At 34.5% G+C, this 12,175-nt stretch overlaps 2 protein-coding genes across 3 annotated transcripts; both read left to right on the top strand.

The window, feature by feature from the left end:
- Window positions 1-5,638: 5,638 nt before the first annotated feature.
- On the top strand, window positions 5,639-8,579 carry LOC109001516 (transcription factor bHLH130-like). Of its 2 annotated transcripts, XM_018978839.2 has the most exons (8): window positions 5,639-5,813; window positions 5,901-5,971; window positions 6,040-6,544; window positions 7,192-7,457; window positions 7,553-7,723; window positions 7,870-7,935; window positions 8,025-8,093; window positions 8,216-8,579. In XM_018978839.2, the coding sequence occupies exons 1-8, from the start codon at window positions 5,804-5,806 to the stop codon at window positions 8,285-8,287; spliced, it is 1,230 nt and encodes a 409-aa protein (XP_018834384.1). In that variant the 5' UTR covers window positions 5,639-5,803; the 3' UTR covers window positions 8,288-8,579. The 2 variants fall into 2 exon arrangements, with proteins under 2 accessions (XP_018834384.1, XP_035540981.1); XM_035685088.1 differs by lacking the exon at window positions 5,901-5,971.
- Window positions 8,580-9,637: 1,058 nt separating this feature from the next.
- Window positions 9,638-12,084, top strand: LOC109001517 (ras-related protein RABA4c). Its single transcript, XM_018978844.2, has 2 exons — window positions 9,638-10,400; window positions 11,398-12,084. Exons 1-2 carry the CDS (start codon window positions 10,177-10,179, stop codon window positions 11,843-11,845), a joined length of 672 nt encoding a protein of 223 aa, XP_018834389.1. The 5' UTR covers window positions 9,638-10,176; the 3' UTR covers window positions 11,846-12,084.
- Window positions 12,085-12,175: the final 91 nt, after the last annotated feature.

Below are 12,175 nucleotides of genomic sequence, written 5' to 3'. Positions count from 1 at the left end.
ATGATCGTGATCATATATGTACATGATCATGCACAACAAAAATTCCTCCTCCGAAACGGATGATGAGCTAGCTAGATAAATTCTCACACGTACGTATCTATTCTGCAATATTCTCTAGAATATTAATCTATAATTTAATATCTTGGGAGACAGAAATTGGTCAATTCCTGGGCATGCGCAACAGCATATAATATATGGAATAATTGGTTTTTATCTAGTATTATTATTTATCCTTTTGGCTGAAGAACGACCGAATATATTATATATATATATATATATATATATATGTGTGTGTGTGTGTGTGTCATTTTGTTTGTCTTTTTCCTCCGAGGTTAAAAATGTGTTCTCCGTCTTTTCAAGATGTAATTCATTTTTTCTTATATATCTTTAATTTTTTATATGTCTTTTGTTTTAGAAAAAAAATAATAGTCTATTAGACTTTTGTCTATAGAGTGTCTGTTGAAATTTTTGTTCATAGAGTGTGTCCCTAGCCTACTCCATCTTAGACAGAGTATGAAGTTTGTAAACTCTGTCTTGGACAAAGTTTTGCTATCTCGCAGACGGTGATTTGTAGAGGTTTGCAGCATATACTAGATCATGTCAGTCACAATTGTGTATATGAGGAGCTATTAATGTTGTAGTTGGCTTATTATGTATGTTTCAAGTCAAAATTATAATGTCCTTTATTAATGAATGCAATATGTTTTATCAAAATATATATATATATATATATAGGCAATAATTAATTTGTTTGTTGTAACATATATGGTTGTGAATTGGACACATTATATACCTAATTAATTAACTAATTGTATGCATTGCATGGATGGTAAAATTAACTGAGCGTATATGCAATAATATTGTCCTTATTTTGTGGCCTGCCTGCTTATATAAATGCCAGATCATTATGCTTTGATGATCTGTGTGTGTACCAAAAGCTGTGTGGCTAAATCCAACAAATATATGGTCGCTAATTAATCAAGGACGGGTTTGGCAGATCGATCGATGGCATATATACACACGAGTTTCCTTAATTTCCAACTAAAATTATAGATAAAAGAATACCACTTTTCTGGAATTTCTTAATCCATTAATTATTGACTCGTGTTGGAACTAATTGTGAGAAGTCATGATATTGGACTTTTGGAATTTTGCCTACCAAATTAAAATGCCATATTCCAATTATATTAAATGTTCTGGATACATGATACCCAACATGATGATGACTCCTCTTTTCTTGGGAGGGTACAGCTCATCGATGTTAGACATTATATATATATATATAGCCTATCAAGATCATGTGCATGCGTACACATGACGCACACATATATATTCATGATGAATGATCACCTTTTAGTTTACATGAGATCGAGATTGCATGCATGGGTATATACATTATATATATGTAGATCATCTTCGCATAGAAAAAGATAAAGGGAACAACAATTATACAGTACGTACTCACACGATCGATCATCATGACTTCTTTGTAAAATAATATTCTTTCCTTTTTATTCAAAATGGTAGATTCTTAAGCTAGCAAGCATGAATACTATTCCATTATTTGCTTGTATTCATGCTTTTAATTATAAAGAACAAACCACAAAGCTAGCTACGATTTTTATAATATTACGTGATTCTCTAATATATACTACTACTAGCTACTTGGTGTGGAGAGAGAGAGAGAGAGAGAGAGAGATGAATGAATTAATTATAAATTAAATGCTGTACGCACGTACGTACGTATAAGGTTTTATGAGGATTAAAATGTAAGTAAGCTCGTCATGATCCTTTGAGAAGATCCAACTTAAAAATGCAGGAACCAATTAATAGGTCGCCAACCATTAATTAGGTATTTAGGTGGTGGCTTAATTTGGTGAGACCTAATTTATATTATATGTCATGTGTAATGTGTGTGTGTAATTTCAAATTAATCACTAAAGGCCGTCGATCGAGGTTGTAATTATCTTAATAATTAATTACTAGATAATTAGATTGCCTCAATTGCAATTCATTTGTCTATTTTAGTTGCATTTGCTCGAGTTTATTAAATAATTATCTACGTATATACCGCGTACGGCTCGAAGGAGATCAATGCATGGAGATATATCTCTTTATATATATATATATATATATATATATATATATTATAGTTGATGCATGCTTAATTAATTGGCTCGATAACAAATGGATGTATATGTAGATTACTCTTACAATCTTTACGATTGATCAGTTATACGTTATTAATAAGTCGATCCCATGCATGCGCGCGTGCATATAATAGGAATTATAAGATCATAATTTGGTGACTAATTAATTAATTATACAAACCTATTAATTAGTAGTCGATCGATCAATATATTATATGTACTTTGTAATTCATGATCATGTATTATATAGTACGTACCGCGCGTACGTCCTCATGTGATTGAACTGAATTATTTTGGAAGATCCGGGCGATCGAGATAATCAATTTTTTATATATATGCGCGCAATCTAATTACAACTGCGCGCGGCAATATATATAATTACATATATATATATATATATAATAATAATAATAATAATAATAGCTATAAGTTAATTTTATAAAATGGCTGAAAGTAATGAATCCACGATCATTATATTTGTGCTTGCTTATAATTATAATAAGTAGTTACTTTCACATGAGTAGGCATAATAAAATGAATGATCAATATTAATTGTCCTCCCTTCTAGCTACCTGATCTTTATATATATATATATATATATATGAAATAATTGCTGAAGCTGACTTGGAATATTAGTGGGAAAGGACAGTGACTCTTCAAGATGCTTCGAGTGTCAATCAAATTTGTTTGATCGAACACAACGAATTGCATGCGAAGTCAAAGTGTCTGATCATTGGCATATGCCAAATATATAATATGCGATGGAACATTAATCTCCCTTTCATAAAGGGTATTATATTAATTTAATTAATATTCTATAACATGATCAACCAATATTGATTATCAATATTGATTTGTTGTAACCCATGCAATATATACATCATATATAGATCGACTAGGCCGTGATGATCAGAATCATGTAGTATATATAAATATAATAAGCACCTCGATTGTGTGTGTGTCTATATATATATATATATATATATATATATATATATGTTTGGTACTAAGTTTGATTAATTATATATAATGCAAGCTAGCTGGCTAAATCAATTTAAGGTTTTAAGCACATTTATTTTATTTATTCGACTGTGATACTAGTAATTCTATATGCAGAGGGAAGACTTAGGAGACGTTTAGATTCGAAGATGACTTGAGATGAGTTGAGATGGATTGTAAATAATAGTGAGATGAGTTGTGAATAGTAATAAGATTTGTGAGTTAAAGTTGCTGAATAGTAATAAATAGTAGTAAGATGAGTTGAGATGAACTGAGATGAGCTTCAAATCCAAACGTCTCCTTAATTTTGTATTATGTCAAATCTAAGCGAATTTATATTATATCATATATATTATGCCATACCTATATATGATACATACATATAATATAGTTGACTTGACATACATGCAGCAAACATTATTAAGGTTAGGTACAAATTCTAAATATCTAAATTTTATACAATTATTTTATAAAAAGTAGGTCCTATTAATAAAAAATAACTTTTTTAAGATGAGGTCTATTTTTTTATAAAGACTTGTGCATAATTTATCTATTTGAGACTGATATAAATCATTTTTTTTTTTATTAAAAAGCATCGATCAAGAGAAAAGCATGGCATTTGACATTGTTATATCCATATTTCTTTTTTTGATTTGGGGGAGGGGAGTTTCAAACTCACCTCTATTTTAGAGGCTGGGAGTTAAATCTACATGATTTCTAAGCTAGCTGTTCAAAAGCAAATTAATAAAATTGCTTTCATTAATTCTGTCAACCATGCATCTATATTATATATTTATATTAGGATATGATCCATCATCATGTGTACGTAAATGAGAGTAATTTGAGGATTAATTACTTTGTAATTAGTGACAAGTTAGCGGTCAACGTTTTGATTAATTGAGTGGTTATGAAGAGTTAACAATATCAAAACTAATGTGCAAATAAAACTACATGCAGGCCGTATCTTAATTATATAGCTGGACGTTGAAAACTTATCTTGACTCGTTTGTTTTAAGAAAACTTCTCAAACTTATCTCAGAGTTTTTCAAACAGCTAGCTGCTAGCTAGCTACCTGTTTCTGCAATTCCATTGACTTTATAATAATATATAATTGATTAGAATCATATAGTCAAATATCTAGCTGTATCGAATATATATCCTTTAATCATCTAAAAGTCTAGTGTTATATATATATCTATATATAAGGAAATTATCCTCATTTATCCAAGTGTAACATGGTTCTCATGGCTAAGCTAGCTGTATTTATTTTTTAAATAAAAAATAAAAGAAAGAAGAAGACGACAGTTTCCAATTATTATAATAATTAGGATTAATATACCTAATCTCCTTGAAGTATCAAGGCATTACATTATTCCGGATCAACCAATATTTAGATGAAATTAACCCTTGATCAGTAGTCTAATTAACGTCGTTGCATTAATTTTTAATGTTCCTTAATTAATTTATTAGATATAGATCTAACCTCAGGCCAGCTGCATATATGTACAGCTAATTCAGTATATCCAACATTAATGCAACGCATGCTTTCATTTTAATCAATTATATCTATATATATATATATATATAATGAATGCATTGATCTTGTACTGTTAGGCTAATTAAGTAGTGTATATTTACTAGGTAGTCGCTTCGCCCGTAAGCAAATTAAACATCTAGCTGCTTATCCCTTATCATAAACACACCCACGCATGCTTTTAAGCAGCTTGGATAACATACGTACGTACGTACGTACGTTGCTTAATTTCAAAACTTAATTCTATCTACGTACTAATTATTAATTAATACATGCACGCATACACACGCCACTTTCTTTTCTTTTTTTCCTTTTTACAGAAATAATTTTACACACATTTTCACAATTTTATTACGAACAATATCCTCAAACCCAACAATATTCCACTATTTTGATTGCGTTTAGGAATTAGAAATATCTGGATTTTAAACTACTACTACTACTGTAATAATCTGATCAGTATGTCACTGTATTATTAATTTGTTGTCCCCTCTATATTCAATTATTTATTAAGTTATATATATATATATTACAATGATAAAATTTGAACTTTTTTTTAATTAAAATTAATTATTAATTGGGTTCGTTTGTTTTAGAGATGAGATGAGATGAGTTGAGATTAAAGTTAAAAAGTTGAATAAAATATTGTTAGAATATATTTTTTAATATTATTATTATTTTAAGATTTGAAAAAATTGAATTGTTTATTTTATTTTATGTAGAGATTTTAAAAAATTATAACGATGATGTGAGATGAGATGAGATGTTTTGCCTAAAACAATCGCGGTCAATTCAAATTATGACATGTCAAATATGGACCACATTCTTAATTAATTATTCATTATGCTGCACTGGTGCATTCCCGTAATAAAGTCAAAAAACAAAGGGTACATGTAAAGCAAAGCCAGTACATATTGTCATGCCCCGAGAGACAACATTGTTGGTTTCTGTTACTCCCTTCTTTTCAGAGCAATTCCTCTCTTCTTCCTCTCTCCGACCAATTTGCAAGTGATTCATATACGACCCAGAAATTAAGCTTGAGCTACTTGACTTGGCGACATCATCAATTTTGGAGCTCAAATGGTTCTCAACTCTGCGTCAAAATTGGAGTGTTGTGTAAATGCAAGCAGGTCTTTATATATAATTTGTATCTTCATTTTTATCTTTTGGCGGCTGAATTTAAGGTTTTTATTGATTTTCCCTTCTCTTTTTGGCAGCTTTTGGGTTTGGTTTAGCAACGTTTGAAGTCCAAGCAAGCACAGTTTTAGATTTTTTCAAAGCAATTCAGGTTTATATTTTTATCCTACTTTGAACTTGTCTTAAACTTATGGAAATATAATTATTGATTGTCCTCAGGAATCTGCAAGAGAGGCAAGTATGAGTCTTTTGTACAGTCCAACTTTCAAATATTCAGATGGGGAGCTGAGAAGGAACCACCCCATGGACTCGAATATTTACCAACAACAACTTCATGAGCAGCAACATCACCAGGATAATTCTGTCCTAACGCGCTATCGCTCTCCTCCGAGCGCATTGCTCAACAGCCTTGTTGATGGCAGCAATGGCAGTGATGGTGTTGGATGTAAGAACTATAGGTATCTTCGACCATCGAGTCCCGAGGTGGAGACCATGTTAGCAAGGTTCATGTCTTCGTGCAATGGCTCGGCCGATTCCGCCTCTCAGATGGTTTACCAAGCTGATCAACAAGTTCAAGCTTTTCAAAATCATAATTCACTGGCTGCGGGGACTAATTTGGATGGCTCCTTTACCGGTGTGAACTCTGTTGGATTAGATAATTCGATGAAATCCAAACTGGGTGCAGGAAATCGATCCCTTCTTGTTAGGCAAAGTAGCTCTCCAGGTAGTCTTTTCTCCGACCTAGCCATAGAAAATAATGGTATTCATGCTTGTTTATTTGCTCTCACTCGAATTTATGCCCTTTCTTTATCTGTTTAATGCTGTCTGTGTTTGTGATGCTGAGAAATAAAGCACAGGGTCTTTTATGAATACATTCCTTTCTTTCCCTTAAATAGGATTCACCATAACTAGGCCGAATAAGCTCACGTAGGCTGGCTTGTGAGTAAAATCTTTTACTACACTTCCTATAAGAAATCCTCAGCAACCAAAGATGTGGGGTTTTCTCTTTCAAATCCTTGGGAAGACTGAAGCAATTGAACTCAGCTAGGAGCAAGAAGGGATCTCTACAACTTTTAGCGGAAATTAGAGGATTGAGTTTTAGACTTCTCTTTCCTTCCTCTTTCACTGGGTTCTGGTGGGTGAACGAATTTCCATCTAACGAACATTAAAAGGGGGGAAATGTTTAGGGGAAGATTCGGAGGACTGCTAGAAACTAGCTGTAGGGTCAATTTTGTTTAAGAATTATCAATTAAAGCTTCAATTTGATGCCAACTTTGTTTCTTTGAATTTCTTTTCTAATCTTCAGAATTTGAGCATTTCTATTTCATACTCTTCAAGATAGAATGCTGAATATCTTTTAACGCCTAACAGGTTTTGGTGTGATGAGGAATGATCATTTAAGCTTCTCAAACGGGCAATCTTCATGCTCAACACGTTTGCCTCAGGTTGCTGAAATTGGGAATGAAATAATAAAGAGTCAAGAGGATCAAATCTTGGCAAATGATGGTGATAGCAATCAGCACTACATTCGCAACTTCACAACCGATACTTGGAATGGATCCAGATTCAATAGCCTAAGCAGAGCCAGAGACGATGAGGTTAATGTGTTTTCATCTTCCAATGCATCAGATATTCAGGTAGTACTGGCTGCTCAATTTAAATTTTTTCGGCATTCTTTTTGGCAATCCGCACTTTGCTTATCCCATCATGTAACTGATCTTTTATTCAACAGAACCCAGGCTCCGGAAACAGACCCCATGGTTTGACTCATCATTTGAGTTTGCCCAGGACTTCCACTGAGATGGCCGCTATAGAGAAGTTCTTGCAATTTCAAGGTTCTGTGCCTTGTAAAATTCGAGCCAAAAGAGGCTGCGCCACTCACCCTCGAAGCATTGCAGAGAGGGTAAATCTCGTCTTTTAATTTACAGATGCTCTTCGATATTGGTTTCGGGGTTCATGTGCATATCTACCATTTTAATGAGGATTCACTTCACTTTATTAGCTTGGGAACTATAGGATATCATGACATTTTGAGATCTGTTACATCAGGTGAGAAGAACACGTATTAGTGAAAGGATGAGGAAACTACAAGAGCTTTTCCCAAATATGGACAAGGTAGTTTCTACTATATGTGTTTTTACTTATGAATGTCAAATCTGTTTGCTATGAACTCAATTTTTTCTTTTTTGTTATTCCATTCGCAGCAAACCAACACAGCAGATATGTTAGAATTGGCGGTGGAGTACATCAAAGACCTACAGAAACTGGTCCAGGTAATGTGAAAGACAACATCCTTACATCAAACCCACATGAATCTTTTGACAGAACAACTCACATGTATCTTAAAACCAACTCTTTTATCTTCCGTTACAAATGACTTTTTGTTTTTCTGCAGACGCTCACGGATACTAAGGCGAAGTGCATGTGTTCAAGAAAACAGAAGCAGTATTCGAATCATTCTGCCTGATTTGTTTAACTCTCTGTACAGATAGGATTAGGAAGATGGCCTGCAAGTAACACAAAACATGTGACACAGTGACTCTCTCTTTCCCAGTTTATGCAGTATAATAAAATGGTATTAGATTGTTGGTTTTGTAAAACCACATTTAAATCATAGGAAAAGAAAAGAAAAATCCATTTCTTTTCTTTTCCAGAAGATAGATAGTAGAGCAAACGTTTCAGATCATTATACTTGTAATGCCATTTACGGTTTTCAATTGAGAAATACCACAAAATTAAGAGGCGATCTTACCCTTTTGTAATCGATCATAAGCGGATTTGGAGAAGGGGGGAAAAACAAATTAAAGAGACTTTCTCAAGTCAAATGGAGCCTCAAGGCTCAACTCATTGTCCTCTAAATTCATATCAAACTATTATAATATTCCCAAAATAGATAGAAAATAGATTATATATACATGACCACGAAATAAATCAAAACATGGCCTGGCCTCCTCACCAAAGGAAAAGCTACCTGCCAGTATAATGTGGACATCATGTGTTCATTTGGTTTATGGAATTTCAAATATCAAATTAAAAAATTTAATTTTTCATTTTAAATTTGTCATTCTCAATTAAAGTATTAATATAACGCATTTAAATTGAATTAATTCTGCGCCGGTTGGTTAAATAGAAAGACATTTCTGACAAAATAAAAGTATTGTCATAATCTCTAACTTTTAAAATAGAAGTCTGGAGTTTAAAACACTCATCCCAAATAAATAAATAAATAAAAAAAAGCCAGACAACATAGATTCGAGCAAGTAATACTGTTTATAGAAACTGATCTACTCCAAACTTTCAAAACAAAGAACAGTTTAGGAGAAATATTTTTTGGAGAGAGAATTCTTCAGAAGGAAAAAGAAAAATAAAAACTTTTGGCAATGACTAATCAGCACAGAGAGCCTAATTTTATTTGTAAAACTCCCATCATCTTTTAAGCTAAGTAGTAGGTTAGAAAGAAAGAAATAAGCTTCGGATGATTGGCATAGATTTTAATGAGACTCTTGGAATAGGCCCCATATCTAAAAATCCGGCTGGAGCATCAGATTTTGGAAGGAACGATGATGGCATTTGAAAGGAGTAATACTAAATCATCATTTTAATTTTTATTATTTTATAATATAATATTAGATATTAAAAGATTATTTACTATATCATATTTATAAATTTATCATCTAATAAGACATGATGATGATAAAATAATAAGAAAATAGACGATATATAGATTTTTTTTTTATTTGAAAGAGTCATTAAGCAAAATCAGCTGTGGAAAAAGTGTAGGACAGCAGCAAATAAATCTGATTTTTTATTTTTAATTATTTATGATAATACCAACGGCTCGGAAAACCCATCAGCTCCTGGTGCCGACTAAATAGGAATGGAATAGACAGCATCTTTGACCTCTTCCAAACAAGGAAGACGCAGCATATGCAATTTGTCCTCCCCTGTTACCGATCTGGGAATCATCTTCAGCTGGGGTTCTGGATCTGAAACAGGCTCCCAAGACAGATGTTTGTAGACAATTGTTTGCTCTGACATGTCTTTCTTCCCTTTTTTCGTTCCTTCCCCTTCCGTTCCATTTTCTTTCTCTCTCTAGACTTTCTATGTCGACTGTAAATCTCGGAGTCGTTCGATGCAATCGCTTCCATATCTATGGTTCTTGCGAGCTCCTGCTTCAACCCTTTTGACCTTCTGTTAGGCTCATCATCGACGTCTTTCACGTTTTCCCTCTTTGTACTGCTCTCCTCCTGACAAATCAAAATCCTCCACCGATCGATCGGGAGAGAAGCTCATCAAACGCTTATTGGATTGGATTCGGTCTTTGAATTTTAGAACTGAGACTGAGAGGTGTCGAATATGTTGGGGCAGGGCAATTATAACCAGAAGATCGACTACGTGTTGAAGGTTGTCATGATCGGAGACTCGGCAGTCGGGAAGTCGCAGCTCTTGGCACGTTTCACCAGGAACGAGTTCAGTCTGGAGTCTAAGGCCACGATCGGGGTCGAGTTCCAGACCAAGACGCTCCTCATCGACCACAAGACCGTCAAGGCTCAGATTTGGGACACTGCTGGTCAGGAAAGGTATTTCCTTTTTCCAGCCAACATTGTGTGATTTGAAATAGTGTAACCGGGTCTAAAGGATTTGGCCGAGTGGTTTATCTTTCGTAATTGCCTCAAAATCGCAGGCTTTGCTTTTAGTGGAGGGTGTTGTTCAGTATGTTATGTCAAAGCCCCACTGCCTGTCTAAGTGATTTCTGAAGTACTGGGTAGGCGTAGGTCTGGCTTTAGGAACCGGAAAAGTAATGCGAGAATGACCTTAATGATATGCTCGAACATGGCGTTTCACTGGTTTGAAATTTGGCTATTTATGATTTCTGGTTTAGGTGAGATGTTGTTAATAGGAACCTAAGGACTATTGGGTTGGGCTAAGTAGTTGGTCTAAAAAGATTATACAAGAGTTGGTGGCAATGTAGTTTCCATGGTCGTTGTAGATCCTCTTGTTCATATTTTACTAGAAAGTTGTCAGGAGGAAAATTAGAGCAATCTGAAAATCGGGTTGCAGCGGATTGGTATGACGCTGTTAGTAAATCAGTGCGTTAAATTTGGCAGGTACAAGTTCTTTTTGGTGGTATTAGAACTCTGAATGGTGTCAATATGTATATCAGTGAGACTATTGTCTGATACTGCTCAATGAGATTATAGAGTCATCAGTTAGAGAAGATCAGCAATGGAACTAGTGATAACTTGTAAGCTAGTGTAGATTGAAGTTGAGATGATAGAAGAAAAAGGGAAGGGACGAGTGGAGGGATGACTTAACTCTGGGGGAGCACAGATTTCTTCAATAAGATGGAGGCTAGAAATACCCGGGGTTAATTGGTGGCAAGGTTTTTGACAGGTTAAAATAGAAAACAGGGTTTACCTCGCTAATCCAAAATAATTGAACGTGGCACTGTTTCAGTTAGAGAGAGAGAGAGAGAGAGAGTTCATATATGATTTATTGCTTATATATATGTCTATTTGGTTCACATTACAAGATATGTTTGTCATGCTCAGCTCATGTTTATGGTGGTAATAACAGATATAGGGCGGTGACCAGTGCATACTACAGAGGTGCAGTGGGGGCGATGCTAGTTTATGACATAACCAAGCGTCAATCGTTTGATCACGTTACCAGGTGGTTGGAAGAGTTGCGGGGCCATGCTGACAAAAATATTGTTATCATGCTCATAGGCAATAAGACTGACTTGGGTTCACTTCGAGCTGTACCTACTGAGGATGCCAAAGAGTTTGCTCAAAGGGAGAGCCTCTTCTTCATGGAGACGTCGGCCCTGGAGGCCACCAATGTTGAATCTGCTTTCCTCACAATCCTGACAGAAATTTATCGAATCATCAGCAAGAAGTCCCTAGTTGCCAATGACGAATCAGAATCTGGAGGAGCTTCATCACTACTCACCGGAACAAAAATTGTTGTCCCTGGGCAGGATCCAGAACCTCAACGGAGATTCAACTGTTGCGGTTCTTTATAGGATCATACTCCTCCGACATGCGACGTGGCTTAGGTAATGCTCCCCCCAAACTGCTCATACCTTGTTTGGTATAATTTTTACTGTCAGCTAAATGTCAAACATGATCACAATCTTCATCTCCCGGGAATGCAGTCGGACACCAACTTTTTTGTATACCAGGTAATGAACACTTTGATCTTGTAAGAAGCCAATGGTGGTTGATTTGCAAATGGATTTGGGATCAGTCCAAACTTGCAACACTTCTATAAATTTTACACGACAGCACTTGTTTGTAGCTAAAATTTCTTTCATTTTCGCTATGGTGATATCTATAAAATGTGGAAGAAACAT

This window comes from Juglans regia, chromosome 14, assembly GCF_001411555.2.
Source record: "Juglans regia cultivar Chandler chromosome 14, Walnut 2.0, whole genome shotgun sequence".
Classification (NCBI taxonomy): Eukaryota; Viridiplantae; Streptophyta; class Magnoliopsida; order Fagales; family Juglandaceae; genus Juglans; species Juglans regia.
Note: the sequence above shows the minus strand (reverse complement) of the source record. Positions and strands in the feature narration are given on the sequence as shown.